At 36.7% G+C, this 24785-nt stretch overlaps 1 protein-coding gene across 3 annotated transcripts in view; it reads right to left on the bottom strand.

Annotated features, from left to right (window-relative positions):
* Nucleotides 1–24785, bottom strand: part of FOXJ3 (forkhead box J3) — a 147772-nt gene that overhangs the window by 9667 nt on the left and 113320 nt on the right. For all 3 annotated transcript variants that reach the window (XM_046010439.1, XM_046010441.1, XM_046010440.1), the window contains 5 exons: nucleotides 19805–19933; nucleotides 16504–16678; nucleotides 12657–13073; nucleotides 8663–8764; nucleotides 8078–8269 (listed from right to left, as the gene is read on the bottom strand). In XM_046010439.1, the coding sequence (XP_045866395.1) occupies nucleotides 8078–8269; nucleotides 8663–8764; nucleotides 12657–13073; nucleotides 16504–16678; nucleotides 19805–19933 (1015 nt within the window). The remainder of the gene's footprint in view (nucleotides 1–8077; nucleotides 8270–8662; nucleotides 8765–12656; nucleotides 13074–16503; nucleotides 16679–19804; nucleotides 19934–24785) is intronic.

The following is a 24785-nucleotide window of genomic DNA, read 5'->3' as shown; positions in this document are numbered from 1 at the left end:
GGATTTAATGCAAGATGGAAAGGTAAAAGTGATGTATCCTGGAAGGGAAAAACTATGGGTCTGAAACCTACCAGAGGATCAAAGAAGATGAGCTGTCCATCTACAAGAAGAGATAAAAAGATGAAATGGAAGAAGGCAAATAAGTGAAAATGCATGCCAAATTATACAGATCTTGACAATTAAAAAGGAATAAAGGGAGGATTCTGAGAAGATGGTGGAGTGGGAAGCACCAGGAATCTGTCTTCCAACCTAGATAAAATTACACTGGTAGACTGTCTGATACCACAGAAAACACTGGAGAATTTGGAACTCTGAAGTCTACTGAGTTTGCAACGCATAGAGGAAGGCTTATATAATTAATTGCAGTTATTTTTGGTCAATTCCAGCTCTTAGCCCAACAGCAGCTACCTATCTCTCATCCCTACCTGATGGCAGGTAGTTGTGCATGTGTTCTTGGAACAACTCACACAGCTTGCAAGAATCACTGTAGGCAAAGAGTCCTCTGTTCCCCAAATACTGCAGATCTGTACTCTGATTACAGAGATGCAGATATAAAGGAGGGTGGCCACGGTTGCACATTCTACCAATGATGCAAAGCACCTCCCCTCCAAATGAACTAATTTCCAGGGGTTATAAGGGGGCTACTAACCTCCTTTCCCCCTCTTTCATTTTTCTCTTTTTACTCTTTGAGGAGGCAGACATTAAAAGCCAGGACACTGAAAAACAACCACATATACTGGGAAAATTAGAAAGTGACCACCTCTGCCAAGAGAAAAGTACAGACACAGAGAAGACATGAGAAGACCTTAGGACGAACCTTAGCATAAGGATACCTTGCAGCCATCAAGAAAACAAAAACAGAAGACAAAATAATTGAAAACAGCAAACCCAGGGAAGGAACAGAATCTAGTTTCCATAGGTAGCATATTCTTAGATTCAAGTGTCTAGTTTTCAACTACAAAATCACAAAGCATACAAATAAACAGATAAGTATGCCCTATTCAAAGCAAAAACAAATCAACAAAACTTGTCCTTGAAAAAGATCTGATGGCACATCCACTACAAAGACTTTAAAACAAGTGTCTTAAAGATGCTCAAAGACTAAAGGAAGATGTGAAAAAATTCATAATCACAATGTATGAATAAACTGGAAATATCAATAAAGAGAGAGAAAACCTAAAAAGAAATAAAAAAGAAATTCTAGAACTAAAAATTACAATTGAAATGAAAAATTCACTATAGGATTCAAAGAAAAATTTGAGTGGGCAGAAGAAAGAATCAGTGAATGTGAAAATAGGAAAATGAAAATTATCAAGGGTAAGTAACAGAAAGAAAAGACTGAAAAAAAACAGAGACTAAGGCACCTGGGGGACACTAACAAGCAAACCAACTATGCATTGTGGGAGTCCCAGAAGGAGGAGGAATGGGACAGAGAGAATATTTGAAAAAATAATGGTTGAACAAAGAATGAGAACATCCAAGAAGTTCAACAGACTTTAGTAAGATGAGATCCACAAGAGACCCACACCGAGGAACATATTATAATCAAGTTTTCAAAAGCCAAAGATAAACAGACTATTTTGAAAGGAGCAAGATAAGTGACTTGTCACACACAAGGGAACCCCAATAAGATTATCAGCAGATTTCTCATGGTAGACTCTAGGAGTTAGAAGACAATGGGCCAAGCTATTCAAAATGCTAAAAAGAAAAAGTATCAACCAAGAACTGCTATACCCAACAAAACTGTCCTTTTCAAGAGTGAGGGAGAAATTAAGATGGTTCCAGATAAGCAAAAGCTAAAGGAGTTTGTTACCATTAGCCCTGCCCTTCAAGAAATCCTTAAAGGAGTCCTGCAGGATGAAATAAAAGGACACTAGACAGTAACTCAAAGCTTTATGGAGAAATAAAGATATCAATAAAGGTTATTATAAAAGCAATCAAAAGAGCTAATATTACTGTGGCAACAATTCAGAACTCCACTTTTTCTTTTATACAGGACTAGAAAGACTAATATATTTTCTAAAAGTGATTAGTTTAGACACAAGTATTATAACTTCCACTTGTAACTCCACATGTTTTTTATATAATTTAAGAGACTAATGCATTTAAAGGCATTATTAATATACGTTTTGGGGCACACTGTGCATAAAGATGTGATTTTGTGACATCAACAATCAAAAGGGGTAGAGATGGAGCTGTAAAGCAGGAGAGCTTCTTTATGTTATAAAAGTTGTACTGATATAAATTCAAATTAGAATGTTATGGTAAACCCAATCCCCATGGTAACTACAAAGAGCTATGCAATATAGACAAAAGGAATTCAAACATTTCACTACAGAAAGTCAACAAAACACAAAAGACAACAGCAATGCAAAAAATAAGGGACAAAAACTAGACAGAAAAAAAAACAGCAAAATGACAGAAATCACTCCTTATCTGTAACTACTTTACATGTAAACAGATTAAATTCTCCAATCAAAAGAGATTGACAGAATGAGTAAGAACACATATCTGTAAGACCCTCACTTTAGATCCAAAGACACAAATAGAATGAGAAGTGAAAGAATGGAAAAAGTAACCCAAAGGGAGTAGGGACTGCTATACTAATATCAGACAAAATAGACTTTAAATCAAAAGGTTACAAAGACAAAGAAAGACACTACATATCAATAAAAGGTTCAATACAGAAAAAAGATACTTATAAACACTTATACATTTAATAACAAATTGCAGCAAAACAAGAAACACAAACCAACAGAACTGAAAGAAACGAACAACTCTACAATGATAGCTGGTGATATAAATACCTGACACTCAAAAATGGAAAGAACCACCAGAGAGAAGTAAGGAAACAGGATTTAACAGAATAAACCAACTACATCTAACAGACAAATACAGAACATTCTACCCAACAACAAAATACACATTCTTCTCAAATGCACAGAGGATATTTCCCAGGATAGACCATGTATGTCAGGTTCCAAATTTAAGTCTTAACAGATTTTAAATGATAGATACACAAAATATCTTCTCTGATCACAAGAGGATGAAGTCAGAAATCAGTAACAGAAGTAAAACTGGAAGGTTCTCAAATTTGTGGAAATTAAATACAAACAGCCAATGGGTCAAAGAAAAAAAAAAATCACAAAGAAATTTAGAAAATACTTAGAGACAGAAGTAATCAAAACGTAACATATGAAAACATAGGGAAAACAGCAAAAGCAGTGTCACGGGGGAAATTTATAGCTATAAATACATTAAAAAAAAAACAAGAAATATCTCAATCAACAACCTAACTTTACAACTTAAAGACCTACAAAAAGAACAATCCAAAGCTAGCAGAAAGAAGGACATTATAAAGATTAGGGCTGAGATAAATGAAGTAGAGAATAACTAAAATTGAAATGAAAGTGAGCATGCTATAACTGAGTCTACAAAAAAACAGGACCTCCCCCAAAAAGGAAGGAAACAGGATCATAGGAGTACTATGAGCAACTGCACACCAACATACTAGATAACCTAGATGAAATGAACAAATTCCTAGAAACATAAAGCCACCGAGAGAAATTTGCAAAGTGGAAAATCTGAATACACCTAAAACTAGTAAGATTGAATCAGTAATCAAAAATCTCCCAACTAAGAAAAGCCCCTGCAGGACCTGATGGCTTCACTGGTGAATTTAAAGAACTAACACCAATCTTCTCAAACTTTTTCAAAAAACTGAAAGAGAGAAAGCACTTCCTAACTCATCCTATGAGGCCAAAATCAGCCCGATACCAAAGAAGACAAAGTTTGAGAACACCAATCTTCTCAAACTTTTTCAAAAAACTGAAAGAGAGAAAGCACTTCCTAACTCATCCTATGAGGCCAAAATCAGCCCGATACCAAAGAAGACACCGGCATCTAAAAGGAAACTAGAGACCAATTCCCCTTATGAACACCAATCCAAAAATCCCAAACAAAATACTAGCAAAATTAATTCAATACTGTATTAAAAGGATTAAACATGATGATCAAGTGAGATTTACTCCTGGAATATAAAAAGGTGGTTCAACATATGAAATATGATCAATGTAATACACCACATTAACAGAAGGAAAGGGAAAAAAACCTACATGTTCATCTCAACCGATGAAGAAAAAGTAACTGACAAAGTCAACACCCTTTCATAATTAAAAACACTCAATAAATTAGGAATAGAAGAAAACTACTTAAACATAAAGAGCCATTTATTAAGATCCTGTGGCAAACATCATGCTCAATGGTGAAAAACTTGAAAGCTTTTCTATGATCATGAACAAAGAAAGGATCTCCATTTCTATTCAACATACTGCAAGTTCTAGCCAGAGCAATTAGGCAAGAAAAAGAAATAAAAGGCATCCAAATCAGAAAGAAAAAAGTATATTTATCTCTGTTCACAGATATCATCTTATATGAAGAAAGTTCCAAAAACTCCACCCCAAACATACACAAATTATTAGAGTAAGTAAATTCAGCAAAGTAGAAGGATACAAAGTCATTTTACATAATGAATAATCTGAAAAGGAAATTACAACAACAATTCCATTTACAATGGCAATAAAAAATACTTAGGAACTAACTACAGAGGTGAAAGACTTGTATAGTTAAAACTACCAAAACACTGCTGAAAGAAATTTAAGACAACATAAATACATGGAAATACATCTCATGTTCAGGGACTGAAAGACAATTATTGTTGAAATGTCAATACTCTCCAAAGTGATCTACAGATTCAATGTAATCCATTTAAAAAATTCCAGTTAAGGGGGGGGGGGGCAAAACAGAAAATCCCATCCTAAAATGTATAGGGAATCTCAAGAGGCCCTGAAGAGCTAAAATTATCTTGAACAAGAACAACAAAGCAGGGAGACTCACACATCTTGATTTTAAAACTTACTACAAAAATTACAGTATTTAAAACAGTGTGCTAATGGCATAAAGACAAATATACTATGAACACTGCAATGGAACAGAGGACCCAGGAATGAAATTTTGCATTTATGATCAAATGACTTTTTTTTTTTAAAGATTTTATTTATTTATTTGACAGACAGAGATCACAAGTAGGCAGAGAGTCAGGCAGAGGTGTCGGGGCGGGAAATAGTTTTCCTGCTGAACAGAGAGCCCGATTCAGCGTTCAATCCCAGGACCCTGAGATCATGACCTGAGCCGAAGGCAGAGGCTTTAACCCACAGGTGCCCCTGATTAAGTGACTTTTTTTTTTTTTTTTTTAAGATTTTATTTATTTGACAGACAGAGATCACAAGTAGGCAGAGAGGCAGACAGAGAGAGAGAGAGGAGGAAGCAGGCTCCTTGCTGAGCTGAGAGCCCGATATGGGACTCGATCCCAGGACCCTGAGATCATGACCTATGGGACTCGATCCCAGGACCCTGAGATCATGACCTGAGTCGAAGGCAGCGGCTTAATCCACTGAGCCACCCAGGCGCCCCTGATTAAGTGACTCTTGACAAGGGTGTCAAAACCATTCTGTGGGGGAATGGACAGTCTTTTCAGCAAATGGTGCTGGGAAAACTGGATTCCATATGCAAAACCATGAAATTGGACCTGTATCTAACACCATATACAAAAAGTAACTTAAGATGGGTTAAAGACTAAAATGTAAACTATAAAATTCTTAGATGAAAACACATGGCAAGAGCTTCATGACACTGGATTTGGCAATGATTTCTTGGGTAGGATACAGAACTCCTAGGCAACAAAAGAATGGAAGAATTAGACTTCCTGAAAAATTAAAAAATTGTGCATCAAAAGACACAACACAGTAAAAAAGAAAACAAGAGAATTAAAGAAAATGTTCACAAATCATGAATCTGATGAAAGGGTTAATATTCAAAAAAAAAAACAGAGAACTCCTAAAACTCAGCAATAAACCAAACCAGATTAAAAACTGGGCAAAGGACCTGAACACACATTTCTCCAAAGATGATAAGAAAATGGCCAGTAAGTAGATGAAAAGATATTCAATATCACTAATCATCAAGGAATGCAAATAAAAACTAAAATGAGATACCATCTCACACCCAGTAAAATAGCTACTTTTTTTTTTAAAGAAAGAAAAGAAAAAAAAATGTTGGCAAGGATGTCAAAAAACTAGAACCCTTATGCACTGTTAGTGGGGATGTAAAATGGTATAAGACACCATCAAAAACAGTATGGTGGGTCCTCAAAAAATGAAACACAGAATTACCATATGATCCAGCAATTCCAGTTCTGGGTATATATCCAAAAGAACTGAAAGCAGGGCCTTGAAAAAATATTGGTACACCCATGTTCATAGCAATATTATCCACAATAGCTAAAACATGAAATCATCCCAAGTGTTCATCAACAGATGAGTAGATAAGCAAATATGATACATATATACAAAGGGCTAGTACACAGCCATAAAAAGGAAGGAAATTCTAACATATGCCACGACATGGATGAAGACATGCTAAATGAAGCCAGTCAGCCACAAAAAGACAAATACTGTAGGATTTCAATTACATGCGATACTTAGGAGTAGTCAAAAATCAGAAACAGAAAGTAGACTGGTGGTGGCCAGGGGCTTGGTGGAGGGTCAGGGGGATTGAGAGGAGGTATTATTTAATGAATACAGAATATCCACTTTACAAGATGAAAAGAGTTATGGAGATGGATGATGATGACAGCTGCACATTATGAATATATTTAATTGCCACTGAACTATATACTTAAGGATATATAGCCTTTGAAAAATTTTTTTCAAAGGGTATATATCCGAAAGATATCAAAAAGGAAGTGAAAGAGAGAGAGAGGGAGGGAGACAGGAGTTAAAGAGTCATCAAAAAATAAAGCTTAGTTGTCAGGCACATTCCAAGCACTCAACAAATTCGTCTAATACTATTAAGTACCTCCTATACATGAAGCAATGAATGAGGTTCTTGCAAGGATATAATTTATGAAATGAGTAAGTCATCAAATTCAAACAGCCACCGAGGGTTTCAAGTTACATAAACTATTCAAATAGAAGAAGCAAAAATGATGGAAGATTTCTATCAAAAGACACAGAAGTGGTTCAGCCAGTTAAGTGCCTAACTCTTGACTTTGGCTCGGGTCATGATCTCAGGGTTGTGGGATTGAGCCCTGAGTCAAGCTCCATGCTCAGCAGGGTGTCTGCTTGAGATTCTCCCTCTTCCCTGCCCCTCCCCTCTGCTTGCACACTCTTACTCTAAAATAAATAAATAGATCTTAAAAAAAAAAACAAAACAAAGAAACAAAGACAGAGAAATAAAGATTTCACAAAAAGAAAGATACAGTCTGGCTGGGGATCCTGAGAATATGGAAAGACCAAATATGTGAAGTAAGCTAGAATAATGGTTGAAGAAAGCCACTCAGGATTGAAAAGACTTTTTAAAAATGCATCAAAATGTAAAGCCAAAATAATGAACAGAAACGAAGTCAACTTGGAGATAAAAGGTTGCAAGAAATTAAATGAAGAAAGCACTTGGATATTAAACACCTCCAGAATGAAAAGGCGCTGCAATCAGAGAAAATGAGATGGCTACAAGGGTAAAGATGAAAGGAAGAAAGTGAGATGAAAAATATAGACAACGAATCTCAAAAGTCCAGAGTAAAAAACACCATCAAGACTATTTACCATTACTGTACTCATCAAGTAAACTTTGAATTTTAATCTTAACATTCTTAGAAGATATATAAAATAAGACATAATGATTTTCACTGCAAATCTACACAAATGTAAACTGATATCATTTCATAACGATGTTCTTACAAAAATGTATCTTTGAAACACTTAATCCTTGACAACTTAGAAGGTTAAATAAAGATCACAAAGGAAAGTTAATTGTAAACAATAAAATAATCCTATAAATGATAGAAAAACAGTCTCTTTACCTCAATTTCTCGAAACTACACCTTTTATATATATAAATTACTTTACTTCATTTCTTAGAAATAAAAGAAACAGATCAGTCACCATTAACAACATACCAAACTGCATTAAATTTCACACAAATGAGAAAGAGAAAATTGAGAAGATAATTAAACCCATACCTGTTCCAATGTGTTGGGAAGGTTTTGTTGGATGCATGGCACTGTGACAGACATTTTGTTGAACATTACTCTGTGAGTGGATAAGGCCAGTTTGTGTAAAGAACTGATTAAGAGAAGAACAGAGATCAGCAAACTGAACCTGATCCAAAGACCAGTTCTTGAGATCTGCCTGTCTCATACTCTCCATCAAACCTATGAAGAAAGCATTAGAAATACAGTTAGCATAGTTTGTTCTGCAAACACTGCAAGGAAAATAGCAAGACACGAGTTTTTTTCCAGCCCTCAAAATTCCCACTGGTAATGATTTACCATGCAATGAAGAATGACAGTTAAAAATTATTCAAAGCCTAATTATTTCCAAATGTGGCCAAACGTCTTTCAAAACTCCTGTCTCTGATCCTCCGCTATATCAACTGACTGAAAGGCTTAATCATGAAATGTTGCAGTGTTGTTTTTAAGTGTACTACCAAAGGCAAAAGAAACACTACATAAGGAGATACTTATTTCTACTACAAAGAAAACTATCTGTGAGAGAAAACAAGATCATATATTTCTGGTTGTTTATCAGAAAGAAGCCATACTCACCTTGGAACTGTGAAAGGTCTACATCTGACCAATTAACACTGCTGGCAATTCGACAACTTTCTTTTAACATATCAAGTGTTGCATACCAATCATTTGAAACACCTATAAAAATAATGTCGACAATACTATAAATCTTGGATAGTGAAAGTTTGAAGTATATACTAGGGGAAAGACAATGGGCTGGGCTTATTCCTAACATTGGTAGATCCCCAACCAGTTTTACAAATGGATTCACACCCATCATTTCATGTGCTGTGAAACAGGAAGAGGGGTCGTATTTCTCTTCATTTCATAAATAAAAAGAAACTAAACACCAGAGAGGTGGCAAAACTTAGCAAGGTCACTACGATATATCTAAACCTTGAACTTGTATTTCTAAGGTCTAGTCTGACAGCTTACAAACTGCCCTATCACCTTATAAACATCACACTTGATTACCGTGTTTTACATTTGTACAGTACAAATGAATGACCAGGCAGCGCAAGTCAGGCAAATCAACACATCCTGTTCATTTTCCTGTCCTGTTATGACATAAAGAGGTATGTTCTTTATAACTCAGAGGCAGGTTCACATTTAGATGTAACACACAGTAGAATTTAAAGCACTGACTTAAGAGATAAATTAGACTGTACAGCAAGAGGACAAATGTCTTACAAGACAACCTTAAGAAAGAGAAATGCCTTAGCACAGTCCTCCTGGCAAAGTAGCAAAACAAAGGGCTGAGACATCTCTAAGAAATGCTGCTGAATCCAAACCAGGGCATTTCTAGTCAGGAATAGTATCCTCTGATGTGGTATCATCAGGAGGGTTAAGACTCCAGAGTCTGTATGTCAGCAAAGTGGTCACCATTCAGGGGCATGGGGCTTGAGCTGTATTCAAAGAGACAGTGCTGAGCAGAGAAGAAAATCCCCCATTCAGTGACTGCTGCACAAATTATTCTGTTATCAGAATCAGCCCTGGATGGATGAAGGTAAGAACTAATAAAAACGATTTTTTGCTACATCACAGATAACTCTGTATTAACTACTGGTTACCCGATTTACAAAAATCTGCCAATTTAGGATATTTTTCAAATAAACAATGAACCAGACAGAGACAACTTGACTCTGCCCCCAGGCAACTCATAATCTAGGAGAAATCTGTTGGGGAAAAATACATAATGCTCCAGTGAGCCACACTGAAGTCTATGAAACTTTCAAGTCCATCACTTATAATAAATGTTGACTTGGCAATACAAAGCAATCTGCAAGACCCACTCAGTAAATGTTTACTGATTTTAGTCCTTTTGGAATTACTGGTGTTACAGGCTTTGAAGTTCTGACAGGCCAGGATATAAATTCTAATACTACTTATTAGCTCTGATCTTGAGCAAACAGCTTAACTTCTTTGAGTTACACTTTTCCTATCTATTAAATGTGGTAATTTATAGTTGATCTGGTAGAATAATATGAAATAATATATCTAATTACCTATCACATAATCAGAACTCAAAAAACTCTTAGTTTCTTCCATTCCTTCCCTATTAAAGACAACTTGCTTAGTCTCATCTTAGAAACTTTAACTCAAACAGATTATCACAGCCACAATGATTATTCCTAATCCCCCCAGGTAAAAAGCCATTTTCCTTCTCTGGCAAGCTACCACTGGTATAACAACAGGCCACTAAGAGCACATGATGGACTGTTTTCAGCTGTAATAGTACTTTTTTCTCCCCGGCAATCATTAGAGTAAATAGAAAAGTATGACCCAAGCATCACAGACTTCTACTGACACCAAATCTACAAACATCAGTCAGTCCTTAAAATCATATTAAGAACAAGTTTAACTTTCTGAAGAATGTATTGACATTAAAAGGTAGGCAGTAGTGTAAGTGATCTAAGTCAGAGAAAGCCAAACATCATATGATCTCACTTATATGTGGAATCTGAAAACAAAACAAAAAAAAGAAACAATCCCATTTTTAAATACACAGAACAAGCAAGTTGGAGGCAGGAGGAGACAGGCAAATGGGTGAAGGGGAATGGGAAGTACAGGCCTCTAGTGATGGAATTAGTAAGTCACCGGTATGGAAGGTATAGCATAAGAAATAGAGTCAGTGGTATTATGGTGACAGATAGTAGCTACACAGCATAAAGTATAGAGCTGCTGGATCACTGTGTTGTACATCTGAAACTAACATAACATTACACATCAACTACACTTAAATTAAAAAAAATTTAAAAACATTTTTTTAAAGGTGAATAACGCGAAGTGAATAACTTCAGTGAATAACGCGAAGAATAGGAAAAGGGGGCTATACTCACACCTTTTTCTCTAGGCATAAACCTAAAAATAATTTCAAGATGTTTTAGGAGACAGTCCATCAAGAACTATACCCAATTTTCTGGGGTGCCTGGTTGGCTCAGTGGGTTAAGCCTCTGCCCTCAACCCAGGTCATGATCTCAGGGTCCTGGGATCGAGCCCCGCATCGGGCTCTCTGTTCATCAAGGAATCTGTTTCCCCCTCTCTCTCTGCCTGCTGCTCTGCCTACTTGTGATCTCTCTCCCTCTGTCAAATAAATAAAATCTTAAAAAAAAAAAAAAAAAAAGAACTACACCCAATTTTCAAATTTATTCTGGAAAGTACTTAGAATTATTAACTGGGAAAACAAAATCAATTGTGAAAAGGAACTTACTAAAATTTCAAGTACCCTACTCTGCATTTCTGTACCTTGTGTAATTCTCCCCAAAATATATTCTTTTTCCACTTTGCAAAACAGTAAATCGTTTCAGAAAAACGTAAGCTTTATAGCAGTCAGAATACAAGAGACAGTATGCACTCTCTAAAGTCATTTCCCTGACAGTAGTTTAATTGCCTGAAATGAGGATCAATTTTAATTGGTAAGAACTAGTATCATTTAGCATTTAGAAACTGTCCCTCCAGGATAAAAATCTCGTCAGTGATTTGGTTGGTAAGTGGACAGCCAGGTAAGCTAAGGGAAGGATCTGTATCTGCACAACTTCAAAGGGACACATTCACCTTGCAGTCTGTGTTAGGGGCACCCATGGGAGTTCTGCAGTGCAGATACCTGGTCTGTGAGCAACGTCAATTAAGCATCTCACCAGAAACCATCAAGATCTAACTTAAGAGCAACAGATTTTTTTTTAAAAACCAGGATATGAAGAATGTTTTCTTCCTTTGCAATCTATCTTTCTAAAATGAGAAATGAAAAGAAGAGTGGGAAGGAAGGAAGGAAGAGTGGGAACATTTTCTGAATACTTAAAGGATACCGGATGAGGCATTTCCTATTTGCATTTTCAGTGCAATCCTCATAACAACACTGTATACTAGCGCATTTTAGTTCCATTTTTATAGATGAGAAAATAATAAGACTAAAAGAAATAATGCATGAAAGGTCATATGAATCATAATGAGGATTCAAATACAGGTTTTTCTGACATAACCTATGTACTCTTTCTTCTATACCACACAATCATAATAGATTGCAAACAGACTGTGCATCTCACTCTTCTTTCAAATGCTCACAAAACACTGGTTTTCCAGAAAGACAAAATGAGAGTTGACACCAAAACCTACAAAGGCTGTTGAGTTTGCCTATGCTATTAACAATAAATTTTAATCAGGAAAATCTCCAGTGCATCTGGGTGGCTCAGTTGGTTAAGCAACTGCCTTCAGCTCAGGTCATGTTCCTGGAGTCCCAGGATTGAGTCCTGCATCAGGCTCCCTGTTCAGTGGAGAGTCTGCTTCTCCCTCTGACCCTTTCCCCTCTTGTGCTCTCTCTCTCTCTTCCCCCCAATAAAGAAAATCTTAAAAAAAAAAAAAAAAATCCAGATCAATGTATAGACTGAATGAGTTACAAGTATAGGATTACAACAAGGAAACACAAAAGGGAGACAGATGAGAAGGGTTTCGGTAGTAAATATACACAAGCCTCAGATAACAAAGAACAGATAATAATCCACAGCTAAATGCAAGTCAGGAGACACAAACTTACCAGAATTACAGGATACCTGTTGTGGGGGTGGGGGTGCCTGATGTGTTAACGTCTGATGCTGATGGTTCGGATGATGCTGTATGTGCTGATGTGGAGAAGGGTGCTGGGGGTGAGGAGGCTGGAGCTGGCTGTGTTGCTGTGGGTGCGATGCTGGGTGCTGGGGACGCTGCGGATGCTGTGGTAAACCATGCGGTCGATGGGACGGATGTGGAGACGGCTGTGTGTGCATCTGGGAGTGGGGCAGTGAGACCTGTGCAACCGAATTACTGCCTGTGGTGCTGAGGCCACCGCCATGATTGTTGGACAGGCTGCTTTGGTTGCTGTGTGGGTGAGAGCTCACTGTGCTGCTAGGAGAGTGCTGATACGAACACGAGGTGTGGGACGGCTGGGAAGATTCAGAAGGGATGGTCATCAAACCTAGACACAGTCAGAGAAGCAAGAGCACTCAGAGTCAGATTTCAGTTATATTTTATAACACACTTACAAAATTATTAATGGAGCAGAGGTATACATTGTCAGGAAGCAACACTAACTCAGCTGAAAAAGTGTCCACGGAATATCCACCACACACCAGTCTCTGGGATCACTGAGAAGAGTAAGAAACACCACCCTTTGCCCTCCAGTAGCTCATGGTCTAGTAGAAGGGACAGACACTTAAGGAGATTATGTCCAGTAATGTAAGTACTAAGGCAGAAAGTATACGGGGGCATTCAGGAACAATGCTTACTGCCTATTCAGCTAGGAAGGGGCTAGAATTTGGAAAAGCCATCACTGAAAGGCAGTTATCTGCAGTGCCTAAGTGGCTCAATGAGTTAAGCATCTGACTTGATTTTTGGCTCAGGTCATGATCTCAGGGTTGTGAGACTGAACCCCATGTCTCAGCATAGAGCCTGCTTAAGATTCTCTCCCTCTCCCTCTCTCTCTGCTCTCCTCCCTCTCACAGACAAAAGGAAAGGGAAAGAGAAAAGGAAAAAAGAAAAAAAGAAAAAGAAAGAAATGAAAAGAAAAAGAAAAAGAAAAGAAAAAATAGAGAAAAGGCAGTATCTGAAGAAGTCTTGAAAGACTGAGTAAACGTTAAGGGGAGAAAGTGTGTGAATGCTGGGTCACATTCCAGATGCTTCGCTATAGGCCTAAAGACCAAGGATTTGACAGGTGGAGAAGAGAAGTAAGGTCCAGTTATTTCTGAACTCTTTCTTTGACAACTCCAAAAACTTTTAAGTCAAAGGTGCCAAGAATTCTTAAGACTAACACAACATTGGCGCCTGGGTGGTTCAGTTGGTTAAGTGTCTGCCTTTGGCTCAGATCATGATCTCAGGGTCCTGGTGGGATAGAGCCCTGCATTGGGCTCTCTGCTCAGCAGGAGTCCACTTCTCCATCTGTGCTCTCTTTCTCCCTCTCTCTCTCTCTCTCCTGTCCTCCCTCTCTCCCCCAACACACTGCTGTTCTCCCTCAAATAAAAATTAAAAAAAAAAAAAAAAAAAAAAAGACTAAACAAAACAGAATAGCCACCTCCACTGCCTTTTCGTTCGACTTACAGGATATTCTTGAGACACATACACTTTAGGGGTTAAGACTGCATAATTTACAGGACTAGAATGTAAGGATTAAAATCTCTGTACTACCATCTGCACACCTGGTAACTTGGGGAAGTGATTAACCTCTGCAAGTCAAAATTACCTCAATTATAGATGGGTATGGATATATCTATTTTGCAGAACTGTTGTGAGGATTAAATGCCGTGGTGCAAGTACAGGATGTGAATGAGCTGCTATGATGGTAATAATGATTCGACCAGAAGTACCTAATGTTAAAAATAATGTACTCTTGGTTTGCAGGTAAATGCTCACTTTAATAAATCTTACTGCAATATTTGGTTAGACATAACTAGGCTATTTTCATATCCCAAAGGATGGCACATACCATGTTTTACTGAACCAAAACACAGCAAATTTTATTAAATGAAAAATAAAATCCTGTAGCATAGTATCAGTTAATAAAAGAATCAAACCTTTTAAATGAAAATATTCTCACACTGCCTATTAACAGCAAAACTGTATTCAAGTACATTGTAAGATAATCATAAAACCTAGTAAGTTAAGGTATTTTTTTAGGTAGAAGGCTTAATAAAAGTTCTTGCCTTGGCCCTGGAAAACTGTCACTTGGAGAGAATCTATAAGGTTTTTTCAGTAAGATGAAAAAAAGCAGTTATTTCATTGTCTATTTCCAGTAAAGTCCTAGCATTTTAAAAGGAAACCCAGACATGATCTAAACAAACCTTTTCAATCCCACTTTTTTTTTTAAAGTAGACTCCATGTCCAGCACAGAGCGTAACATAGGACCCAAACTCACAACCCTAATATCAAGATCTGAGCAGAAATCAAGAGTTGGACAACTCAACCAACTAAGCCACCCAGGCATCCCCCATCTCAAGCTGTTTTTAGAATAAAAATTAAGGGGTGCCTGGGTGGCTCAACTGGTTGGGCATCCAACTCTTGGTTTTGGCTCATCTCATGATCTCAGGGTTATGGGACTGATCCCTATTGTCAGGCTCTGCACTTGGCAGAGATTGTGCTAGGGATTCTCTCCCTCCCTCTGCCCCTCCCTGCTCTCAAATAAGTAAATAAATCTTTAAAAACTTTAATGTGTGATGATAAATCATTAAGAGCTTCAGAAATTGTTGTCATTTCTATTTCAAAGCCAGTATTTTTCTATTTTGATCACATCTGGATCTCTTTAGCAAAGTCCTGCATTAGTCCTTTTTGTACTTCCATAGATGGAAAATCCAAAATAAATTTGAGAATAATACATGAATCTTACTTTAACCAGAAAAACCAACTTCCTGTACAAGTTACTGATAGTCATTTGATATATATATACAATATATATATAATATGAGTAAATGTATATAATATAACACTTGTATATAACATTAACTTTTGTATTATCTGACAATAAGTATTAAAATGTAAACTCTATAAACACAGAATTTTTATCACTACTGTGAACAGATAAACTCCCTTGAGTTGGGGTAGAAAAAGTCTGCCAAACAAAGCAATCAGGAAGTGCTTTAATAGTAGAGTTCCCAACAATTTCTGATTAGTATTTTATGGGGGAAGGACAATACAACATCTTAATCCTATCATAAGACTCTGACTAAAATAAAACCAGCAGCTTAAGGACAGTAACACATAATAGCAACAATCTGGCATCTGATTGAGATGTAACAGGGCATCTCAACCAAAATCACTTTTAGTTGTTAAAATCTGTTTTAACTATGTTGTATGTAACAGTGACCAAGAGCTTCCCACTAACCAGTATGTTCACTTACAAGCACCATGCATGAAATTGCAAATCTGGTGCTACCATATTCCACCAGCTATCTCTTTGCTAGTAACAGTCCATTCAGACAGAAAAGGCACATCTGTTCCTGTAGTGCAACATTTGCCACTCAAACACTTCACATGCCAGACATTACTAATTAACCATGGCAGTATTTCCTACATGGCACAGATGCAGTGTCAGAATTCTTCAATACATACTCCTCCAGGACACCACTAGTAAGTGAATAGGGTACGCAAGATGAAATTTATCTGCATTTTTGTATTATTATATGAATATATACAGGGTATAGTGAAGGCACAAAGAGTATTCAATCCTCACCACAATGATGCTGTTCAATTCAAGAAATAAACAGCTGCTATGTGAAAATAATTCTTAAAAATTTTTCAATAAAAATTTACTTTTCAAAACAGTATTTTAAAAACTCCAGTTGAAATTAATAGAATATATATGTCAATTACACTACAATTAAACAAAAACAATCCCCCACCCCCAAGAAAATACTCACCTTGTTGACTAAGTGACTGCTCAAAAACTGACTTATAAAGGCTCCGAAATGAGGCACTGAGATCTTCAAAATTATATTCTGAGAAAAGCAGCTGTTTGTCTCGTTCTGGAAGGTTGTACTGTGGCTGCTGTTGAGGAGTTAATGACTGAGAGACTGGTTCTGGATGGTTTGTCACCTAACATTAAAAGAAAATACTACTAATTTACTAGCTGTATATATCAGAATTGGTCTGTTATATAAAATATATAACTGAAAATATTAGAATAGTTTCTAGAATCCAAGGGAAATAATGTCCCTGCCCTTGGCTTTCCCATCTTCTGTTAAGATAGGCACACATGACAGACAAGACCACAAAAGTGTTAACTTGGATTCTGAAGAACCACAGAACTCTAACCCAACCTCCACATTTCACAGAAGAGGTAAAGAGTTCAAAGAATTTAAATGACCTTTCCAAGATCATACAAATAAATGGTAGGCTAGGTGTGGAACCCTCCCAGTTTCTGCAGAATCTGCATCTTGATTTCTACTGAAGCAATTTCATCTCAAACTCCACTCTACTGTGATATTACTAACATTTCTCATTCATTTATTCAATTAATCTTTAAGTATTTAAACTCAAATACTGCTGAGTATTGTGAGTCAGGTTGCATGGTGCTGTCCAAAGCCGCAAGGAGCTTCAATACACCTAACTCTTCATTTCTAGAGGGAAAAAAAACACACAAAACTTTTTAATGAAACTGAGGGGAAATGAGGAATGAGGGTAACAGATTAAGAAGATTCAGAGAAAAACAAGAAAGCATGGCTTTGAACTATGCGAAGGAAAAAAAAAAGCACCCTAAATACCTAAAAAATAAGAATTATCACTGAAGGCAGCACAACTAGAAATAAAAAAAAAGATAAGCAGTATCTATCTTAAAGATTATATCAAGGGGTGGTAAACTGCCATTTATTTAGTGCTTTGAAAAATTAAAATATGAATACTCAGTATAAAATTTATGCAGCCATTCAAAATGATGCTTATAAGAAATCTGCAGTAACAGAAATAAATGAATTTTGTGTAGGGAAAGGGCTCCACCACAGCACCTTACACATCTCCACACAGGCCATTGCAGGCCAGGCTCAATGGCAGAATGACCTAAGCCTTGGTGATTATCCTGGAACATGGAATGTGAGTGGTCTTATGAGGAGTAAATTCTCATCCATTTCTCATCTGCCTTTCTATTCTGTAGGGGGCAGCCATGGGGCAGCTTCTCATCTACCTGTCTAACCCACAGGAAGTTGCCAAGAGTCAGTTTCTTAACTGTCTCCCTATTTCCAGAGAGGCAGGGGACTTTCTACTTTTTTCTCTTAGGGTACAGCTGGGAGTCACAACTGCTTAGCTGCAATATGGAATTTGTCCCTTCACTATAGTGACCCACCACTTGTGAAGTCTGTCATCTGGCTTCTCCAGTTCAGTGTCATCCTGTGGGATGTGGGGAGCAGGCACCATATCCATCTGGCTTATACATAAGTAAAAACAATGTCTCTGTACATTTGGGCTCAATGTGTCCTGATAGGATCAACCTATACACATGTGGCAAGCCCGAACAGCAGCTGGTGTTGTCCTGCTGCTCACAGAGTCTTCGATGACCACTTGACATCATTAAAGGACAAAGCACAGTATGTGATGTCCAGCTTTTCAAAGTAGTTTAACCTTCCTACACATACTGGCATTAGAGACATTTTTGTTCTTTCTTCTGTTACCTAGTTCTACAAATTTTTTCCTTTGTATTATATTTTGTGATACAGGACTCTTGGTGTTAAGATTTTCTACATTCGCATTATTTTAAAAATGACTTAAAATCATTAAATCTCTGCTTAGTTTGCTTCAATGGCTCCAACTAGTCCTTTTATATTACGATTTCATCATTTCTGAGTACTTTTAGTTTACCTCTTGATCCACAAGGTAAGCTTTTCAGAAGGGCACATGAAAACAAAGGTAGCAAGCTTTTTAAGCTCTGTGTATCAAGGAACGTCTTTCTCTTTATTTCACATATGAATGCAAATTTGGCTGGACATAATATTTATAAATCCAAATCTATTCTCTCAAAACTCTATGTGCAGTATCATTCCATTATCCTCTGGTATTTAGCATTATAGAAGAGAAGTATGATCTGTGTTTCTTTGAATGCATCTAATTTCTTCTACAAGAGTATTTATATAGATGATTACTTTTGAAATTTTAAAATTTATTGTGATGGGTCTAAATATAGGTTTCCCCCCCCATCAACTTTTCCTATAACTCAGTAACACTTTTATAATCTCTATTTCTTTGAAAACTGCTTCTGTACCAACTGTTCTAGCTTCTTCTTCAGGGAAACCTGTAATTCTTAATTCTCCAGATCTATTTTCTTCTCTGACATTAACTGTTATTGCTCTATCTGATACTTCTGCATTCTGAAAGAATATAGTAGGTCTTTTCCCCCAGAGCACTGATAACAGTTTTGAAGAGCCACCTTTTGTTTTCCTACATTCAATGTGAATTTTAATTCTGCTCCCTAAGTTTTGGTTTCCCTTGTGTTATTTTCTTATTTAAGATTCCCTTCCCTTACATATCTTTGTCCTGTGTAAGGTTTTACCTATTTACTCATCCTGCAACAGGGAGTGATCTGGTGGGATCAAATTTAAACCAATGTACAGTGGCAGTATATGGCTCCTGGCCTCTAAGTCTTCTAGGGAGGACAGTTGCCAGATGATTTGAAAAGAGGTATCAGATAACACAAGGGTCATGTTCTTATAATAGGTAACGAAATCAGCACACACAGGTCCCTTTATAGTATAGCTTTGTTTACCACACCAAAATTAAAAACACAAGACTGGTTAACAATTGGGTACCAAGTCACCCTAACCTTTGAGGTTTGTAGAACTCCTTTCTCAGATCTACAGATGGAAAACAAGGTGATATACACATTCTGTAAACTCTTACCAAGGACTGTGAAGTATCATCAAATATAGCTTTGCTAGACTAAAATACAACTTTTTTTTCCCTATTCCAATTACTTTTCACTTGAACAGAAAACAGATAAAGTAGACCAAAATAATAAAACACAGTATAACCACCTATCTGTAGCTAAGCTATTAAAATATAAGTACCCAATTAAAACACTATCAAGGTAGGAATCTGCTCTACTTATCTAAGCTAAATGAATTGATTAGTGAAAAATACACATCTTCACTTTTTATTTACACTTCAATGATATCTGTCTTAGTTTTAAGCACTAATGGAATACTCAATAAAGAAGTTAACTTCATCAAGACTTACCGGTGTATAACTATGCACACTTCCAACACTGTTCAAATTAACAGATGCCAAACTCTGGTCTGAGAGACTGTTGTTAAGGCTGCTGCGTGGGCTATCACTACCATCCTGATCAGTGTTGTACAGTGTTACCTAGAAAAGAAAAATACTGCATAAGAAGTTCTCACTGTAAAGAGTACTTTCTAAGCAACTCTACCAAAAAAAAAAAAAAAAAAAAAAAATTGGGTTGGTATATAGCAGAAAGACAAAATGTTAGTAGTCTTTCCTACCCCAACTCCATGACCTTAACTGCTAACTCCACGTTTACTATGAAATAAATTACTCTCAAACTGAAAAATATCCTATCCAGAGGTTCATAACTTCAATATACTATCAGGTGTAATTTTTTCATCAACATTTAATAAGGAGATTACAGGTATTTCTACAATGTATAAATTTATTTTTACTCAAGCTTTAAAGAAAACTGTTATTCTCTTCTATCAAAATACTAGGCATTGAAAAGAACACAAAAAAGGAATTTTTAAAAATCACAGGCATCATAGTAGTTATATTATTGAAAATGGACACTCAATTGTCCACAATGTACTTGCAAAATCATATGTATGTGATCTAATTTTTAAAAATAGCAACAATTGGGCGCCTGGGTGGCTCAGTGGGTTAAGCCGCTGCCTTCGGCTCAGGTTATGATCTCAGGGTCCTGGGATCGAGTCCCGCATCGGGCTCTCTGCTCAGCGGGGAGCCTGCTTCCCTCTCTCTCTCTCTGCCTGCCTCTCTGCCTTGTTGTGATTTCTCTCTGTCAAATAAATAAATGAAATCTTTAAAAAAAAAAAAATAGCAACAATTATAGGGCACCTAGGTGGCTTAGTTGGTTAAATATCCGACCCATGGTATCAGCTCAGGTCATGATCTCAGGGTTGTGGAATCAAGTCCCACATCAGGCTCCAAGCTCAGCACAGAGTCTATTTGAGATTCTCTCTTTCTCTCCCTCTGCCCTTCCCCCACCACGCTCTTTCTCTCTAAACAAATCTTTTAAACAAAAATAAGATGCTAACACACACACATCGGATGCTAAGGACTATAAATCAAACTGTTAACAACTATTAACCAGTAGGAGGCTAGGCATTTCTGAAGACTTATAATTTTTAATTAGAAACAAAGAATATTTTTAAAACAGATAACTAGCCTTATTATCCCTCAAGCTTCTATTCAGATGGTACAACCAACTTTCCTTTCAATGCTGCTACTTCCATGGCACAATACATTTAGCTTTATGGTAAAACTAATTTTTACCCACTACTAGACTGTTAGCTCCTTGAGTCCCCAGTAAGTAATCATAACCAACATAGTGCTTTCTACTCAGTACACAATTAATATTTGCTGACTGAATAACCAATTGAGCTATCACCATCCTTCTGTTTGTGCTAAGAATGGGATCATGCTAAAGGCTACAAACATCTGCCAAAAGAGGCCAAACATGTAGAAAACTAAGCATGTATCCCTCTATACTGAGGGCAAAACCAAACTGTCCCCCATTCACATCAGCTAGAAACAGTAACATGCCTAGGAACTAATCAGGGAAAAGAATAAAAGATAATCTAAGAGGAAATAAAGGAAACTCTGGCAAACATTTCCAACATAAATTTCATTAAAAAAAAAAAAATCATGTGTAAGCCTGATGATTCACAGACCTGAACCCCTGGGGCAAATAATGTATTATATGTTAATAAAAATAATTTAAAAAATCAAGCTTATGGGCTCCTAGCCAACAAATTACAAGCACCCTATGGTAATTTTCTTAGCCACTCACACTCTCTCCTGTCCATGCTCAGTTACGTACCACTCAAGTCAGAAATCTTGAACAAAATCTTAATACCCTATTTTTATCTGGAAAGAGGATAAACATCTTAATAAAAATTACTAGTTTATTACAATGGGCATACTTATGTAATCACCATCTAGAACAAAGTATAGACCTATTCTCAAACTTTGATCCTAGAACACTTTCGCAGTCTTAAAAACCAAAGAGTCAAGGAGCTTGTTTGTGCTGATACATCTATTAATAATTGGCATATTATGTCCCCCCAAATAATAATTGGAATATATATTAAAATGTATTATTAATTTAAAAATAACAATTATAAACCCAGCTAAAATGGTAACATAAGAAATATTTTCTCCCAATAAACACAATTAGAGTTCCCTTATTTTACATTCTTGTAAATCTCAATGCCTGGCTTAACAGAAACAGCTGGATTTTCTTATCTACTTCTGTATTCCATCTGCTGTAGTACAGTGTTTAGGTGGAACAATACAAAGAAAACCCAGCATCACACATATATGTATTTGGAAAAGGGAAGAATATTTTAACAGACTTTCAGATTATTGTGGATGGTCTTTTTTGATACTACACCAAAACATGACAAGTGAAAAATTTTTTTAAAGATTAGTTGCAATGTGGATCTGAAAAAACATACCAATAAATTTTTCATACTGTCACATTGAAATCCTCTGTTCCACCTTGTACTGTGAAGGGATCATTCATCCAAGCATGATTTTATAACATGCACTGGACATCTGGAAAATACTGGTTCACTAAATTATACAGATCTTCCAAATACTGACACATTTCATTATACAACATTAAAACACCATACTTGTTAATATCACCAATGATCTCTTTAAAGAAGTAGTCTTTAAAATCTCCTATCATATTCGCTGTGGTGGATAAAAGTTTTCCAAACTTCCATTTTTGCTTAAAAGTTCAAATTTTATCACTGGCAAAGGATACTGACAATTGTTTTCCTTGAGGTGACAAACTCCCTTTGTTTATTATCAAGAAAACATCTGCCAAATCTGAATAATCAGTGTCAGTTTTTCTTTCACGTAAAAACAATGATCCAAGCAGCTAGCTCCACATCCAACTTAAACACCACATGAAGAAGGCTGTTCTTCCTTGAAGCAACCAATGTAGTTCAGCATGTAGTCTAAGTGTTTTATGCATACTTCCCATTTCATCACAGAGAATATTAAAAAGACATGTATTCAAAGGTCACAACTTGATGAAACTATTTTTCCTGCTTCACCAAGGATATCATTAAGTTTAACAACTAGTATTTTTTTTCATCCTGAGGCATGTTGGCAGTGAAGAATATAATGACAGTATATTATACTGTCATTAGTGACACTTCAGGGTCACTGCCTTGATTTGTGCTAACATTTACTACTGCTTATGCTGCATCAACGAAAATATAAAAATAAAGGAAAAGTCAAATAATATTTTAGTATTATCATTAAAATAGTCTGACCTCATGGAATCCCTAAAAAGGGTCTTAGTTACCTAGGTGTCCACAGACCACAGAACCTCTGATACACAACACAACCAGCACTCCTTAGGCCAGTTCATGTGCTCTCCCAATCATTAACCAGCTAGTCATTACCCATCCCCCTCTCAGACATAGGCACCCATTATACCAAACTTCCGCCACTATTGGTTAGTTTATCTGTTTTCTGAACTAAGTATAAATGGAATCATACAGGGTGCTTGGGTGGCTCAGTGGGTTAAGCCTCTGCCTTCAGCTCAGGTCATGGTCTCAGGGTCCTGCGATCTAGCCCCACATCGGGCTCTCTGCTCAGCAGGAAACCTGCTTCCCCCTCTCTCTCTGCCTGCCTCTCTGTCTGCTTGTCATCTCTCTCTGTCAAATAAATAAATAAAATCTTTTTTAAAAAAATAAATAAATGGAATCATACAATGTATATCCTTTTCTGTCCTTTTACAGTAAAATCAGCTAAAAGATTACACAAAGCTTTACACTAATATCTGCTCTTACATCTTTAATTCCTTTGTAATGCAGCACTATTTGTTGAGAGACACCACTGAGTTGTGTTCCGGAAGTCTATTGGTCTTATGCCAATACCACTCTTTCAATTATTGTAGGTTTACTCTTGATAACTAGAAGTATAAATCCTCTACCATACCTTTTCTTTTTTTAAAGATTTTATTTACTTATTTAACAGAGAGAAAGACACAGCAAGAGAGGGAACATAAGCAGGGGGAGTGGGAGAAGGAGGAGCAGGTTTCCCGCTGAGCAGGGAGCCCGATGCTGGGCTTGATCCCAGGACTCTGGGATCATGACTGGAGCTAAAGCAGCCACCTAACGACTACGCCACCCAGGCACCCTGCTACGGTACCTTTTCTTTCAACATTATCTTCAACTACCATCTGCCACTTGGATTCTCATTTATATATATATATTTTTTAAAGATTTTATTTATTTGTTTGACAGAGAGAGATCACAAGTAGGCAGAGAGACAGGCAGAGAGAGTGAGAGGGAAGCAGGCTCCCTGCCAAGCAGAGAGCCCGATGCGGGGCTCGATCCCAGGACCCTGAGATCATGACCCGAGCCGAAGGCAGCGGCTTAAACCACTGAGCCACCCAGGGGCCCCATATTCTCATTTATATTTTAAGAAAACCTGGTCATTTTCTATTCCCGTCTCTTCCCCCAAAAAAGCATTGTGGACCTCTGACTGGGATATTAAATCTGTAGATAAACTGAGGAAAAACTGACTTCTTTACAATAATCTTCCCTATGAAAAATTATGTATCTATTTATTTATATATTCATTTTCTCTCAGTAACTTTTTATAATTTTATGTGTAGAGTTCATCTTCCACTTAATCCTAGGTATTTAATGTTTTTGAATGCTAACGTAAGTTTTATTATCTCTTTATTCTTATTTTCTAATTGTCTGACTTATACACAGAAATGCTATTGATTTCTAAAGTCAAACACTGATCTTCTATTAAGAACTTAAGTTCATTCATGAATTCTAAGAGTTTATCTGTAGATTTCTTTTGAATTTTCCACATAAAAAATCCTATCACTTATGAATGATAGCTAGGTTTCTTTCTTAAAGTTTATGTTTAACATTTGTTTGGTAATACTTCCATTTCTCCTCTACCTGCCTGAATACTATTGTTGTCCTGT

This window comes from Meles meles, chromosome 1 (genome assembly GCF_922984935.1).
Source record: "Meles meles chromosome 1, mMelMel3.1 paternal haplotype, whole genome shotgun sequence".
Lineage (NCBI taxonomy): Eukaryota > Metazoa > Chordata > Mammalia > Carnivora > Mustelidae > Meles > Meles meles.
The sequence above is the reverse complement of the archived record's forward strand: the minus strand, read 5'-3'. Positions and strand labels throughout refer to the sequence as shown.